This window comes from Coffea arabica, chromosome 8e (genome assembly GCF_036785885.1).
Source record: "Coffea arabica cultivar ET-39 chromosome 8e, Coffea Arabica ET-39 HiFi, whole genome shotgun sequence".
Classification (NCBI taxonomy): Eukaryota; Viridiplantae; Streptophyta; class Magnoliopsida; order Gentianales; family Rubiaceae; genus Coffea; species Coffea arabica.
In genome coordinates, this window is record NC_092324.1 from 50,587,287 (window position 1) to 50,601,871 (window position 14,585).

The 14,585-nt window shown below is 37.0% G+C and overlaps 2 protein-coding genes across 12 annotated transcripts; one reads left to right on the forward strand and one right to left on the reverse strand.

The window, feature by feature from the left end:
- Positions 1-181: 181 nt before the first annotated feature.
- Positions 182-7,979, reverse strand: LOC113704330 (uncharacterized). Of its 11 annotated transcripts, none has more exons than XM_027226172.2 (12): positions 7,745-7,979; positions 7,552-7,642; positions 5,600-5,683; positions 5,412-5,519; positions 4,586-4,690; positions 3,702-3,827; positions 3,453-3,581; positions 3,210-3,350; positions 3,039-3,128; positions 2,635-2,781; positions 1,871-1,943; positions 182-1,769 (listed from the first exon to the last, which is right to left on the reverse strand). In XM_027226172.2, the coding sequence occupies exons 2-12, from the start codon at positions 7,630-7,632 to the stop codon at positions 439-441; spliced, it is 2,415 nt and encodes an 804-aa protein (XP_027081973.1). In that variant the 5' UTR covers positions 7,633-7,642; positions 7,745-7,979; the 3' UTR covers positions 182-438. The 11 variants fall into 11 exon arrangements, with proteins under 11 accessions (XP_027081973.1, XP_071917431.1, XP_071917430.1 ...); XM_072061330.1 differs by adding an exon at positions 6,188-6,244 and having other exon boundaries at positions 5,600-5,749; positions 7,552-7,978; XM_072061329.1 differs by adding an exon at positions 6,135-6,244 and having other exon boundaries at positions 5,600-5,749; positions 7,552-7,978.
- Positions 7,980-9,168: 1,189 nt separating this feature from the next.
- Positions 9,169-14,065, forward strand: LOC113704385 (transcription initiation factor IIE subunit beta-like). Its single transcript, XM_027226271.2, has 5 exons — positions 9,169-9,384; positions 10,409-10,654; positions 12,816-12,947; positions 13,096-13,212; positions 13,519-14,065. The coding sequence occupies exons 2-5, from the start codon at positions 10,409-10,411 to the stop codon at positions 13,864-13,866; spliced, it is 843 nt and encodes a 280-aa protein (XP_027082072.1). The 5' UTR covers positions 9,169-9,384; the 3' UTR covers positions 13,867-14,065.
- The last annotated feature ends 520 nt before the right edge of the window (positions 14,066-14,585 follow it).

Below are 14,585 nucleotides of genomic sequence, written 5' to 3' on the forward strand. Positions count from 1 at the left end.
CTGACTAAGAACAGCCATCAGTACCTTGCAGAGATGAGCTTATAGCGCTCAGACAATTGAAACCCATGATTGCTACCCCGTTTTATTAAGGTGGCAAATCATGATCACCAGCCACTCTTTCGTATATTGATATGTCCGCAACAGGCAGCACATACACAATGTACTAGTATCAACCAGAAAAGAATCAGAAGAAATGTGGATTCAATTTTGAATTTTCACACCCTTTTACCTTAAAAGGTAAACAGCTGTATCAACTATTACAATGCCTGATACATCTAAGCTAACTGCCTATGAGAGCACTGAGGATTAATAATACGGTACAAAAGATTGAAAACTTGAAGACACAAAGTAATAACTCAAAAATTTGTTTTTTCACAGTCATTTGCGTTTATGCCTACGTAAGGCAGAGTATCGTTACCCAAAAGAAAGCAGCAGAATTCAAGAATTAACCTTTGTCTCATAGTCCTTACTCCTGGCCTCCAAGCTGGGTTGTTGAGAACCAAAACTGCTGCAACTTGGTAAATTTATGTTTCCAGGTGGGGTAATTAATTTGGGTTGCACCTGCTCCACGGCTGCATTTTGCTGGACAGAGTCAAAATGAGAAGGCACATCATTCTGGAACAAGGCGGGTTTATCAATCTCAGACAGTCCAAAATTAGCATTCCCCTCAGTAAAAGATGTCTCAATTTGTTGTTGGAAGCAGCCCGGAAATGCTAGAGTATCCTCCAATGGTATTTCACCTGTTAGGGTCTTGAAAGCAAATTCATAGCATGGATCAGAAAAAGAGTCTCCAAAAGGGTACCAGAACTGCGAATCTTGTGATCTTTGGTTTTCTTCCTCTTGTGCCTCGTTTACCTGGCCCACTACTTGCTCTTGTACAGCCTGTTCCTGCAAGGGCTTTTCAATGTTGTTTTGCATCTCTGTTTCTAGCAAAGCTACTTTACAAGATGTGAGATCTGCAATGATCTCTCTCTGTAGTTGGGTATCAATATGCTGTTGCCCTCCATTAGCTTCAGAATTCTGAGTCAAGCTTGACGATACATATGTTACTGTTTGACCAGAGCTGCTGTTGTTTGTTTCTGTTTGACCAGGCTTTCTAACAGCAGCTCGAAGAGCTCGCTCACTTAAACCCATGTTGGGCAGTATCTCAGGTTCTTGTCCTGATAGCCTTTTTGAGGACCGAGGAGGCATGCTCAGAGCTTTTCTTTTCTTAGATTTTTTGGGTTGAATCTGTGTCCCTGTGTCTAAATACTCCTGTGGATGTTTCTGCTCATGCAAGAGAGCAGTTGCAATACTGGATACAGCTCCATTAACATCAACCTCCAGATCTAGGTTAGAACCTTCAACTATTGGATGAGACCTACCTGCTGATCTATCGCAATTATTTAGCTCTGAGCATATTTGAAGGACAACTGCATCAACTGTCGACGTAGTGATGTTAGTATCAGCATATCTATCATTACTTGGAGTTTCCCTTGAACTCTCAATCTCTGGCTTCTTCTGTTCATGTGAGACAGCCGTTGTAATGCTGGAAACAGCTCCAATGTCATGAACAGCCTTCATTTCTAGTTTAGAGCATTCAGATTTTGGCTGAGGGTTTTCCCATGCTCTATCACACTTAATTTCTTTAGAGCATAACTGCATTTCTTGAACTGCATCAACTTTTGAAGTTGAGATCTTGGCATCAGTAGATTTATTATCAGCATTAGTTTCCTGTGATCTCTCAGCTTCTGGAGCTGCTGCAATGCTTCTAAGAAAGCTTCCATCATCTGCACCATGGTAAGTCCTTTATTTGAAGCAGGAGGTATTATACTGGACACTTGACAAGCCATTTAAGATGATTCAATTTTAAACAACAGAATTTTCTTACTCTCTGCCTTCTGACCACCAAAAAGTTGTCCTCCACCTAGTGCTTGTCCCAGTTTCTTCCCATCAGGTTGAGCCTAACAAGAGTCAACAGGTAATGTACAGCTATTAGGACCTCCAATTTATCATATGCTGCTTTCATAATATAGAAACGCAACACATGCTCTGTTAAAGGGCATATAAAAGAAAAACATGACAAACAATAAGGATACCAAGTGCTTTAGTGAAAATCAAAAGAGAACAACCACAACAAAAATGTGCTTGTAAACTAGTTCTAGAAGTTTGCCTACAGTTTCAATTTGCTTCTTGTAATTTCCACCTAAGTTTTGCAGAGTTTCCTCACACTAGATATTGTTTTTCTAGTCTTCATCAAAATTTTTTTTTTATGTTTTTCTGACAGTTTGCCTGCTGAAAAAACACTCCCTACTTCAACAGAATTTTCCTTACAACAGTGTGCTTCTTGTCGATAGTTTCACTCTCCTCAATATAAATGAAAGATAGAGAAGAAAGATCAAGCTTACTTTTCTCACTTTTAGGGCAGAAATGTGGCAGACAGTGCAAATCATGTGATTAGAATACATCAATGTCAATTGTCTCCTAATCAAGTGAATAGCACTTTGGAATGGTTGTTCATAAAAAGTGCCAAGGACACTCAAGGTTTTCCAACTCCAATCCACCTCTGGTTATTGGGTAAATGGAGAAAAATAGAAACAAAAGGAAACAAAAACACATTATTAATCATGGCATTCAGGCATGGTGTACACTTACAAAGACTTCGTGCTCAACCAGTTTCAGATCATTTCTGTCCCTTTTCTTTGGTGTGATTGCACAGCGACTAATGTCTCCAAACTCCAGATAGCGCAAAGCATCCTTTTTTGAGCGAAACTCGTATCCACTCACGGGGTCTATATAGTACTGCAAAAGAATGCGAAAAAGAAATCCATAATTCAAGCTCTATCCAGAATCCAAAGCCAATCCTCATTACTGCATTGTGTGTTGAATATAGAGGAGAATAAATAAAATATTGTAACAGCCACTCTCATTCATCAGACAGTTATTCTCACAAGTGCAAACAAATAGATGCAAAAATATACACCCAGCACAGGTGCGCGCGTGTGAGAGAGAGAGAGTTGTACAAAACCACAACCATTGAAGAGAAGAAATCAAATTACCGGGTCCTTTCTCGTGCCTTGTTTTCTGGCTCTAATTTCTTTTATCCATCCAGGCGGAAGCTCATCCAGGACCTTGCTCTCATCCACAGCCTAGGTATCACCTTTCAGACGTCAAAACTTTAATTACATTTAAAAGCAATAGCATCTATTAGAGGTAGACAGGGTCATTACTGAATGTACAATTTCCAAAAAGGGCTTGTCCATTCTGTTCTCTTCCTTTTCAGATATGTGACTTTTGCCCTTTGTGGATTCACAATGTTGAGGTGCATCTTGCTTGAAAGAGTTGTCCCCGCTAACTTCCTGAAAACAAATCTTCATAAGAGAATAAAGTGATTTCCCACAAATTTTCAATAATTTTTGTATTACAGGGCATAAAGAGCAACTAGATTGATTAGAAGTACACAGGCAAATTACATCATAAACAATCTCCAAAGAGGGCTTGCCAATGCCATTCCCTTCCTTTCCAGATATGTGATCCTTGCCTGTCGTGAATTTACTTTGTTTAGGTGAATCCTGCTTCGAAGAGTTGTCCCCGATGATTTCCTGAAAGGCATATACTCGTGAGAGACGGACTATATGACTTCTTAAAACTTGGTATAAACTTTTTCATCATTGTAGGGCATTAAAGAGTAAAATCTTTTTGAAGTACAATGGGTACATTACACAACAAACATTCTCAACAAAGGGCTTGCCCATGCCATTGTCGTCCTTTCCAGAGATAAAGCTCTTGCTCATGGATTCACAATGTTGAGGAGCATCTTGCTTTGATGAGTTGTCCCCTCTAACTTCCTGAAAGATGAAAATACTTGTAAGAGATAAAATATCAGTTTTTAAAAACTTCCAGAAAGTTTTCACAATTATATGGCATTAATCATGCTTTAGCAGCTACTGAAACTTGTATAACAAAATATCTAGAGAAAAATCGCCATAAATTCAAAAGCCTAAAGGACAATATCCATGGTCATGCTGCAGTATCCTACAGAAATAATGGCAGAATATATTAAAGTGCATTAATCCTCATATGGAAAAAGCAAAAATTGCCTTCATAGTTGCATAAACTCCCGCATAAACCCCCCACCGCCCCCAACCCCCAACCAAGAGGGGAAAAAAAATAATCCCCTCTCTTTCAAGTGTTACATAGTTTGAGGGGTAAGGAAGATAAATAAAGCACAATAGTGAAAACTGAATCTGATGAGCACCCCTAAAATGCCAGCTAAATGAGCCTTGGCTTTGCATTGTCAAGCTGCTCATCTGAAGGATTACAACTGTGAACCCATAAAGTGAGTCACTATAGCTCCTCAACTAATTAGCATCGACCACTTATGACAATAATCAAGTAAAAAGTATCACAAGCAGATGAAGAGATAATAGATTCCAGAAAGCACTTGAGACACGTGGAGGAATATTAGCTGAATAAACACTGAGACCACGATATATTATCAAAATCACTACTACTTTCTGCCATCCCCTTATAAAAAGGGAAAGAAACCAGAAGCCTGTGAATTGGAGAAGGAGGAAAGACTAAAGTGAAAGGAGAGTAAACTCACTTTCTGTTGTTTTTCTGGTGAGGCATTGAAATTTACGCTTTCCAGATATTGCATTACCTGGGGCTTCGAATAGAATTTGGATCCAGTCAATGGGTCAACATAAGTCTGTAATATGAAAGAAACGCATCAGCACACTGATAGCTATTTGGTCTACAAAACCAGCCTGAAACAACAGATGCACATCCTTTCCGAACAGCAAATCAGGTTACAAAAGTTTCTTTCATCAATTAAATAATTTAGAAGCACAAGTGTAATATTCTCAATACCCAATGTAGATGGAGCATCAAAATGGTGTTTCCAGTCACCAACAATACACTACCAAGCAAAATGCCAGTGATCCAGCTGTAAAATCAATAGCAAAACATCTTGTGCATGTCTATATCCCACTTTTTCCTACTCTTTCATAATTCTGAGTATGTAAAAGCAACATAGTTGGAGGAATGGGTATGCACATCAAGGGAATAAACCAGTTTAGTTTGAATATGAAGAAAACTAATCTATAAGCTAAAGATCAGCTGACAGTAGGCACCAACCAGAGAAACTAAAGCTGAGATGAACACGCAATTGCAGCAGATAAAGTGGTCATAATTCATAATCCCAACAATCACATAAACACCACACGAAACAACCGAGCAATGTTAGCCAAACTGCAAAAACTGTTAGTCTCATACGCATGATGGCAGTTGAGCCCAAAGGCAATTGTAACACTCAAAAAGAAACCACACACAAGTCTCCTCCATAGCAGCATACAGAAAAAGGTGATCAAGAATCAAGCAAAGGTCAGGTTGCTGAATGTCCAGAAAGGCCATTAGGATGTTTTCCGTACCTTGTAAACTGATCCAGCAGTTGCACCACTTTTTCGATATCTGGACTCAATGATCCATCCTTGGGGCAACCATTCTAGGCTAGAGTTTTTCTCCACTACAACCTGGGACTAGTGGATAACAAGCCATGGTAAAGGATAAGTACATGTATAAAAGAATAAATACAAAGGTAAATGGACTTCATACTCACTGGACTAGCTTCAGTTTTGGAACAACTGCTTTTCAGGTCATGGTCACTCACTGAGTGAGGTGTGCCTTGACAAGCATCCTTTGTCTGAACAAAGTTAATGACACGTTTTTTGGAGTAAAACTTAAGCCCAGTTACATCATCAGTGTAATACTGCAAAAGAAATTCAGTTTTGGCAAATCCAGAGATAAGTTTATGCCATTTTTTGCCGCATGTCATTTACCACTTAACATATACAAGAATTAACTATTGCTAAAAATGGAAACAATTACACGGACTAAGTCAAATTGAACAAGTAAATTTTCCATTCAATTTCCAGAGCTCAACTCCATAAGAGAGGAAAAGAAGGGTTTCAAGTTCTTTCTCCAAAATCAGCATCTCTGCATCAACTAACGGTTATGAAGATAACCGTTATTCTCAGCTAATGGTTATGAAGATACACATATGCATGCAATAAACTTCAATTTCTTCTCAAATACCACAGAAATGACCTTGAAGATCGGAATTGGAATATCATAAAGAACAGGTGCTGCACTACCATGCTGTGGAATGTGAGTGTGAAGCAAAGAGATACCCAAGAGACAAAATTACATGATCAACTCAACTACAGTTATCAACATAACTGTCCTTGCTCAGATTCTGCTGTATCTACACAAAAGATGAGTCACAAACTCACAATGTCAGGCTGCCATCATATTCAGTAATGGAGGATAAAATGCAACCATCCTTAACTTTTAATCCATAATCTAATTAAACTAAATTAATATTCCAAACGATTGCTTATTTTCCACATTTTCATTGGAGCTCCGCCAATTAAATAAAAACTCATCCGACAGGAAGCAGAACCTATACAGTTAATCATTTGATAAGCTTCACTCTAACAGAACAAACAACTACAAAATCACAAGACAAGGTGTCAAAGAAAGGTCAAACTTCAAAAGGCATTGGGCAATCTTATAATCAACTACTTATCCTCCATTCTTCTTTCTTAATCTAGCTTCTCTTTTTCCTTTTTTGTTTTCCTCCTTTAGAGAAATACTTCTTATCTTATCCACATCTCTGTCACAGGCATAAGAGCCTAACAAGAAGTCAAGAATAAATGAGAGTCTTCTTCAAATCAAAACCATTTTACAGAACCCTGGTGTTTAGCATGTTACTACTTGCTTCTGCCCAAAAAGTTTCCATGCCATGCAAGAGACTACTAAGGCCCCTGATCCCAAATCAAAATAGTTGACATCCCTTTATAGAGTTACCTTCCTTACAGAATCTTAAGTTCGTTATAAATCTTATCATATCAACAGCAGTGGTGTTATAATTATCCCCAAGCAGGTTAACGGTTCTAGGGCATACTTTGCACTCCAATGAAGAAGACTCAAAAGTCATTACTGAATGGTTTGTTAGGCATTTGAACTAATCAATTGAATCACACTGAAAATAAGAGCGCCGAGGGAGATATTACTTATATCTATGCAAGTTCAAAAGATGACTTTAATATATACAAACAACTAATCTACCAGTCATGAACTCGATTCAGCAACAATAGAATCAGGGGGAAAAAGGGACAACAACTTGAGTTAGCATGAAGTTCAATCTTTCAACAACTAAATACCTACCACCCAAAATTACATTAAGGATTACAAACTTTTACTGAGCAGCAAAAATTTCCCACTTCATCCTACCTGTTCCATTTCTCTTTTACACACTAAACACACATTTTCACATCCTTGCGCGTTTCTTTTATTTCTATGCAAAAGCATACTAGACTAAACGAAGCAAGATTGCATCCTTATCCATATAACCTTAACATGCATAAGCTTTACCTAGTGAAAAACCACCAAAACACCCTAAAACTCGGTCAGTTGACGACTTAAAATTCATGAATTCAACAATCACAGCTGAAAACACTTCAAAAATGAAGAAACCCAAAAAACACAAGAAGAAAGAAACTTAATTACCTTGATCTTTCTCCCGTTTGATACCTTGACATGCTCCTTCCAGCCGGGAGGAAGCTCATCCGGGGACTTCCCATGTACCATTTTGGAAAAACTGCAAGAATTCACCAAGAAATCAATAGAAAGATCAAATTTACTCAGAATCGAATCGATGAAGAAATATATAATAGTTCTAAGAAAAAGACTCCTCCTTTACTCTTTTTCCTCCTTTCAATCTTTCTGGGATTTTGGGCTCCCCAAGTATTTCTCTAACAGTACAGTAAGCTGTGGGTCAAAGTCTCAAAGACTGAAGCACTTGCTAATGGGAGGATTTGGGTGGGGGTTAAATAGTGGCTGGATGTTGCAATGGCAGAAATGTGGGGGATCTCTGGGGTACACGTGTTGTTGCTAGTGCACTACTGTGTCTTTCTTGGCTTTATTGTAGGTGTAGACAGATAGTAGACTACGATTGTAATGCCATATTACAAATACTTCCTGCCAAGGAATACGACGAATTGAAGGTACGTGATTTACAAGAGCCACACCGACTCGTGAAAAATGAGCCCATTAGGCCATTGACCTGACCTCCCATCAATTCTCAACAATGAAAATCAATCTTTTGTTTGGATTGATATGTTTGGAAAAAAAATGTTTCTGTTCTTTGTAAATATATTTTTGTGCACATCTATAAATTAATTTTTTTATTTTATATATATCACATTCAAAAATGTGTTACAATATTTTTTTTTCAAAAATTCTCCAGAAAATACAATCTAAACAACATAGCAATAGATAGATGGAGTAAAAATCATTTAGACAGAGCGTAGTGGCACCTTTTTTTTTTTGTTGCAGACATTTCTTTTTTTTTTTTTGTTAATTATTTTTCCCCAATAGATAGTGGCAGCATCAGTAAAGTAATATTAGTATGTTAGGTAGCAGCAATAGCATCAATTCCGCTTTTTATTAGTTTAAAGGGTTACGCACTTGCCAAGATTTGGTTCACCAATATGGTAATTGAGTCCTATTTTTGCCAACAGCAGCAAGATTCCTAAGTGCTTTAATTCAGAAATTCTAATGCAATCGAATGCATTCGATGTAATGACTACTAACATATTTTTGTTGAGTATTATTTTTGTATTTCTCTGATCAGTGACGGAGGCAGGATTTTTTTTCTAAGGGGTCAAAATTTTCTTAATATGCTATGTTCTAAATAATTTTCATCCATTTAAATATATAACATCTAAAAAAATCAAATATTAACTTTAATTATAAATATATATATATATATATATAAACTCTCATAACAAAAATTAAAATTGTAAAAAATTAAAAAAAATTTATTTTATTTTACATATCTATTTACACACTATAAATTAAAATTTTCAAAATTTAGAGGGGACCATAGTCTTCATCAGCCTCCCTTAGTTCCTTCATTGTCTCTGATGCTTGTCTGAGTAAAATATTGGTATTGTAACTTGTGAAAATCTAACCTGGAAACTGTCACGTGCAGGTCACATGATTATCACGTAGAAAGGAAACTGGAGCTTAGACCCCTCAATATCTGTCCATATTAATAACAACCCCAAAACTTTCAAAATCTAAGTTCAGACCCCTCTCTCAATCTATAAATAAAAGTAGACGCCCAGACGCGGCAGCAGATTCCTCTCTCCACTCCCCTCATTCCACCTCCTCTCTCTGTATTAAACCCACAAGTTCCGATCTTTTTCCTCACAAGACGAAAGGGAGGGAAAATAGGAGGTTTCTTTAACTAGCAGCAAAAAAATCGATTTTTTTCCCGGAAAAATTAACCAATTTTGATCGTTTTTCTCGTGATTTCTGGGCTGACCTTCTCTAAAGGTAACAAAAATTGGGATTCATCTGGTCGATTATTGCTTTTTAGCTTCTCCAGAATTGCTATGTAACTTTAGAATTTCTGAAAAAAGATTGGAATTTGGGGATTTTTTTTTGGGAAGATTTTCTGTTCTTTCGGAGCCCTTTTTGAATACTGTTCTGGTTATCAGCAAGACTTTTTTTTTTTATTGGATTTAGGAAATTGGGTTTTGGACAGTCTACTAATCTCGCTTGAAATTCGTTATTTAATTACTGTGTTGCGGTTTGAGTTTTCGTTTGAAGAGGAGGGGTGGAAAAGGGGAATGGAGGGTCAGTGGAGACAGTGAGAATGGAAATCTTGAGATAGTCTACTGAATTTGCTTGGAATTCGTTAATTGGATACTTGAACATTTGATGTCCATTTGTTCTTTACTGTAATGATTGCTTTCGAGATGGTGATTTGATTTGGTTTAGAATTGTAATAGAATTTGAATGACGACATTGAAAGCATAAGATCGTTTATGAGTCAGTTTACGGGATACTACCGAAAATCTGAAGCTTTGGAATCATATCACTCATGTGGTGGAATGCAAATGGAATTGCAAAGAAAATTGAGTTCTTGTATATTGAACTGAATGAGTTAGTTGTAAACTATAAGAAGAGATTAATTTGCATTGGAAGACATCCAAGAATTATTCATTACATTATCTGTCGCTTTAAGTAGCTTTATCCATCAACAATTTCCAGCATGTCAGTGTCAGTTGCTCCCAATATGTAGCTTTAATCCCGTCTAATAATGAAGGCAGCACTTGTACCAACTTGATTTTCTAAAAATCAGTCAATTGGCAGATGGCGATGCATGGCTGATTATTTTGTATCTCATGTTTGCATTGCATAGCACTTAGTGTTCTAATAAGAGGAAACATTTATCAGATAGTGTTGAGCTGTTTTTATGTTCATGTAGTTAGACTTGTTTTCATTGAGGTATATGTTGAATCTTTGTTGTAGAGTTATCAATTATTTCTAATAAACACATTTCTCTTAACTTTAGATGGCATCATTGCAAGAAAGTTTGAACAAGTTCAAGAAACAACAAGAGAAGTGTCAGTCCACACTCACGAGCATTGCAAAGCAAAATCCAAAAACTACACCTCCAAAACCTTTCCTTTCAGGCGTTTCAACTCCTTCCCCACCAATTAAATTTTCAAACGATACAGAGAGGCTTCAACACATTAATAGCATAAGGAAAGCTCCCGTGGGGGCTCAGATCAAACGTGTTATAGACTTGCTGCTGGAGGTAGTATTTCTGTCATACTTGTGCTGATATGCTGTCTGAATTCTATAGTGTATCATGTGGGTCGTGCTATTCATTGATTTGCCCCTAAATCTTGTGTGGTTGTTTGGTCATATTCATAAGAGGGTACTTTTTCGTAATATATCATGAAGGTACATCATATCCTTTGCTGGGAGGGAACTTTTTAGTAATATATCATGAAGGTGCATCATATCTTTTGCTGGTAGGCTGTCTCAGTGTCATTACGAGTGTGCTCATGTTTCAGCGCTATCATCAAATTCATCACCAATTCAATGATGACAGGTTGCTTCATGCATATCGTACTTGTTGGCATTTTCACTGATTTTCATCATCCAATTATGTTAAGGAATCTGGCATTAACACGTCATATTTGCTACATCATACATTTGTGGTAAATTCTTCCATGGTCTTTGCTATGTCTTGTCAACTGCTCAGATTAGTTTACCAAAAGCACTGGCATTTCCGGCATAAGGGATGCATTTTTATTCTTATACTTGTCCATTTAGTGCTAGTCTTAGAATCTCTGCCACAGCCCCTCAGAGGTACTATCTCATAATTTTATGTGTATAACACCTTCTTTTGAAATAATGAGGACCATTCCATGAAGCAGTATACCTCCCCTTACACCAAACCTCTCTTGTATTGGATTATCTGTTGCCCATTTCACAATCATGTGTCTTCCTGCAAATGGCCGAGTCAGATGAACTTTTCTTCTATTTATTTATTGCCTTTCTTTTCAATATAGATTGATACACATCCTTCCTTGTATTTTCATGTGCAGTTTTTGGTATTCCTGATACACGTTCTTTTCTGATAATTTTTTGTGCTTACTCTTTTAAAACCATCTTTCTGGTAGGCCATTTGAGGTTGTAGCTGTAAAAATTTGGCCCAAAAGAGCTTTCTGTTTTTCCTTCGTGGTGAATGAATATCAAAACTTTCTCTGTTTTGTTTATAGAGATCACAAAGCTCCCGCATGAAGAATTTTTCTTAAATAGCCTGCAAAACGTATTTTTGTATTCTTATTGTCTCTTCCGATTCTTATCTTCTTCTTTTGTTGTGGTTATACCTATTTCTCTTGGTTTGACTGGGGAAAGGATAGATAAATTTTCATTAATCAGTGGATGGTTCTTGTTTATTTATTTTTTATTTCTTAGCCATTTGGTAACAGAAAAAGTATACTTAATTGGCAGCCAAAAGGCGGGATGGGTTGGGCAACTATGCAGACTGGTGATCGAGGTGTACTGGATAATTATGCTTATAAGGATGAGATTTGGAATTAAAAGGAGGAGAGGGGATAGTGGGTGGTTTGAATAATAAAGAAGGGACAGTGGTGGTTGGTTAATGCGTGCCTTATGAAGTTCTTTAAAGGGGTAATACCACGTTTGATGGATAAGAAGAATGGGACATTGATGTTTTTGAGTCTGAACTTTAACGTCAATTTCTTGCATTTTATGAGTAAAGAAACTCAATTTAGTTATTTCCAAGTGCTTCCTATTTGGCTTTCGTTGTCTTAAGGTTGGTTCTAACTTGTTCACATTGCAGGGAAAATAGGAGTATAAAATGATTTTTCTTCTTTGGATTTTGAATCTGCCCCATATTCTGTGTTCTTTTTGTTTTCATAAACCAGAACTTCTTTAAATGATTGCTTAGATCAACATGTTGAACAGATATTGATTCTGACAAGTTTTTGGGAAATTCTTCTAGACTGCTAGTTTAGGACTGCGGTCTCATTTTTTGCCATGTTTTGGTGCACTGTGACTGCAATTCAGCAGCAGGGACCATAATTGTTACTAATTTTACACTTAATTTAGATTATCCCACTGCTTCTCATGTAGGAAATTGTTAGTTGGCTTCCGTTGATTTTAACTCTTATGAGACTAATTGTTAGCTTCTTGTGACATGTTCTGGATGCAGATAATGTGTCTTCATAACCAAGAATGAATATTTAGGTTAAAAGTGACTTGCCAAATTTGATAGATACTGTAGATCTAATGCTTTTATCTTCTTTCAAGAGTACTGATTTGATATTGCAATATGGTCATGTTTTGATTGTACCCGTTGACATGAAAATTGTTTTATTTTAAAGGTACCTTTTGAATCTGTGACAGTTACACACTTATTTATCCAATTCTCATTTCTACAGAAAAGGCAAGCATTGAAACCTGAGCAAATAAATCAAGAATGTTATGTTGATTTGAATGCAAACAAGGCTGTCTTTGATAGTCTGAAGAAGAACCCCAAGGTGCATTATGACGGCGAGCGGTTTTCCTACAAGGTAGTTTCAGTTGCATTTTCTAGCCTTCTAAATCTTTGGGGCTTTAAATATTTTATCTTTCGTGTTTATATTTGTTTGGGGATGTTGAACTTTCTTTGGTTTTCTTCAGGCTGATACATATTTAAATGGTATGTAATTCTTTTTACAGTCGAAGCATGATTTAAGAAATAAGGATCAACTTCTTGTCTTAGTTCGGAAGTTCCCTGAGGGAATTGCTGTTATTGATCTCAAGGATGCATACACAACTGTCATGGAGGATTTGCAGGTATGTTTTGGTTGAAATTAGGTTTCGGTAGGGTCAGTTTTATATAAGTTGCAACTTCGTACTGAAACATGTTAGTTCTGCATTACATGTTATTTCTGCAAAAGAAGAATAGGAACTTGGTTTCTGTTCCTTTTCACCATGTCTAGTAGCTTCTAATATTGAATTAGCTTGAGTTTGAACATTACATCTAGTGCACATCTTCCAAGTGGGTGGCAGATTTGCATAGTGTCTTTGTTTAATTAAGATTTCTTTTTCCTGCCATCTTTTCTTTACATATAGTTTGCTAACAGACATATTCTTTTGTAGTCACTGAAAGCTGCAGGCCAAATTTGGCTGTTGTCAAACTTTGACTCGCAAGAGGACATAGCCTATCCTAATGACCCCAGAGTTCCCATCAAGGTTGACGATGATCTGAAACAGTTGTTTCGAGGAATTGAATTACCCCGTGACATGCTTGATATTGAGAAAGATCTTCAGAAGAATGGGATGAAACCTGCTACAAATACTGCAAAGAGGAGGGCAATGGCGCAAGTACATGGAATTGCCCCCAAAAACAAGCCTAAAAAGAAGAAGCATGAAATCAGCAAGAGGACTAAGCTTACAAATGCCCATCTTCCAGAGCTGTTCCAGAACCTTAATGCCTCTGGTTCATGAGCAGAGATCAGGCTGCTGCAGATCATTGAATTATGTAGTGGCCATATGGCATAGGCATTAAAGCATAGTCTTATCCCTGTATCTGTGGAGAGTATTAAACCTGTAATTCCAATTTTTTTTTTTTGTTTCTGAACATTTTAATTTGCCATCCAACTATAAATATTTAGTTTTGGTACAAATCAGAACTTGGGTTTGAGCACTACACTGCCTTCTGGTTTAAGGTGGGTTGTTGGGGTTCTATTACGAAGACCCCAGTTTGTGGTTGCATGTTGTCCAAAGTGATCGAGGACTGAAAACACCCTGCGTTGTGAATGCAAGTGCAGAAAACTTGTGCAGAAGCCACTGATTGTCTTGTAAACGTGAAGTGCATATTACATCCCAAATTTATAGTTTTCACTTGACGCCAAAGATTCCTCTATTTACATGCTTTATTTAGTTATTTTGTTTTATTAGGATGTGCTTCCAAGAATTCCATTCATGATGAATTTCTTGAAATTGATAAGATTCTTGAAGTAAACTTGTCTGAATTGGCAATGCTGTGAATTCAAAGAACTTGTCTGAATTGGCAAATTGAGTCTTATAAGGGGATAAATTGCCTATTTTGCCCTCAAATATTAACAATTTATACTTTTAGCCTCTAACTATTGGTTGTATTTTTTTCCGCCCCTCAACTGTTAAAAACCTATGCTTGTAGTTGTAAGTTGTAACCCCCACCATCC

Bases quoted from the DNA above. Each gene is read 5' to 3' on its own strand.
- LOC113704330 (XM_027226164.2), bottom strand. From the start codon at position 7,632: ATGGTACATGGGAAGTCCCCGGATGAGCTTCCTCCCGGCTGGAAGGAG. The intron at 2,782-3,038 runs GTAATTTGATTT...ATTCTTTTGCAG, and splicing joins AAGGCACGAGAAAGGACCCG to TACTATATAGACCCCGTGAG. The intron at 1,944-2,634 runs GTAAGTGTACAC...GACTCTTGTTAG, and splicing joins TGGTTGAGCACGAAGTCTTT to GCTCAACCTGATGGGAAGAA.
- LOC113704385 (XM_027226271.2), top strand. From the start codon at position 10,409: ATGGCATCATTGCAAGAAAGTTTGAACAAGTTCAAGAAACAACAAGAG. The intron at 10,655-12,815 runs GTAGTATTTCTG...TCATTTCTACAG, and splicing joins TTATAGACTTGCTGCTGGAG to AAAAGGCAAGCATTGAAACC. The intron at 12,948-13,095 runs GTAGTTTCAGTT...TTCTTTTTACAG, and splicing joins GCGAGCGGTTTTCCTACAAG to TCGAAGCATGATTTAAGAAA.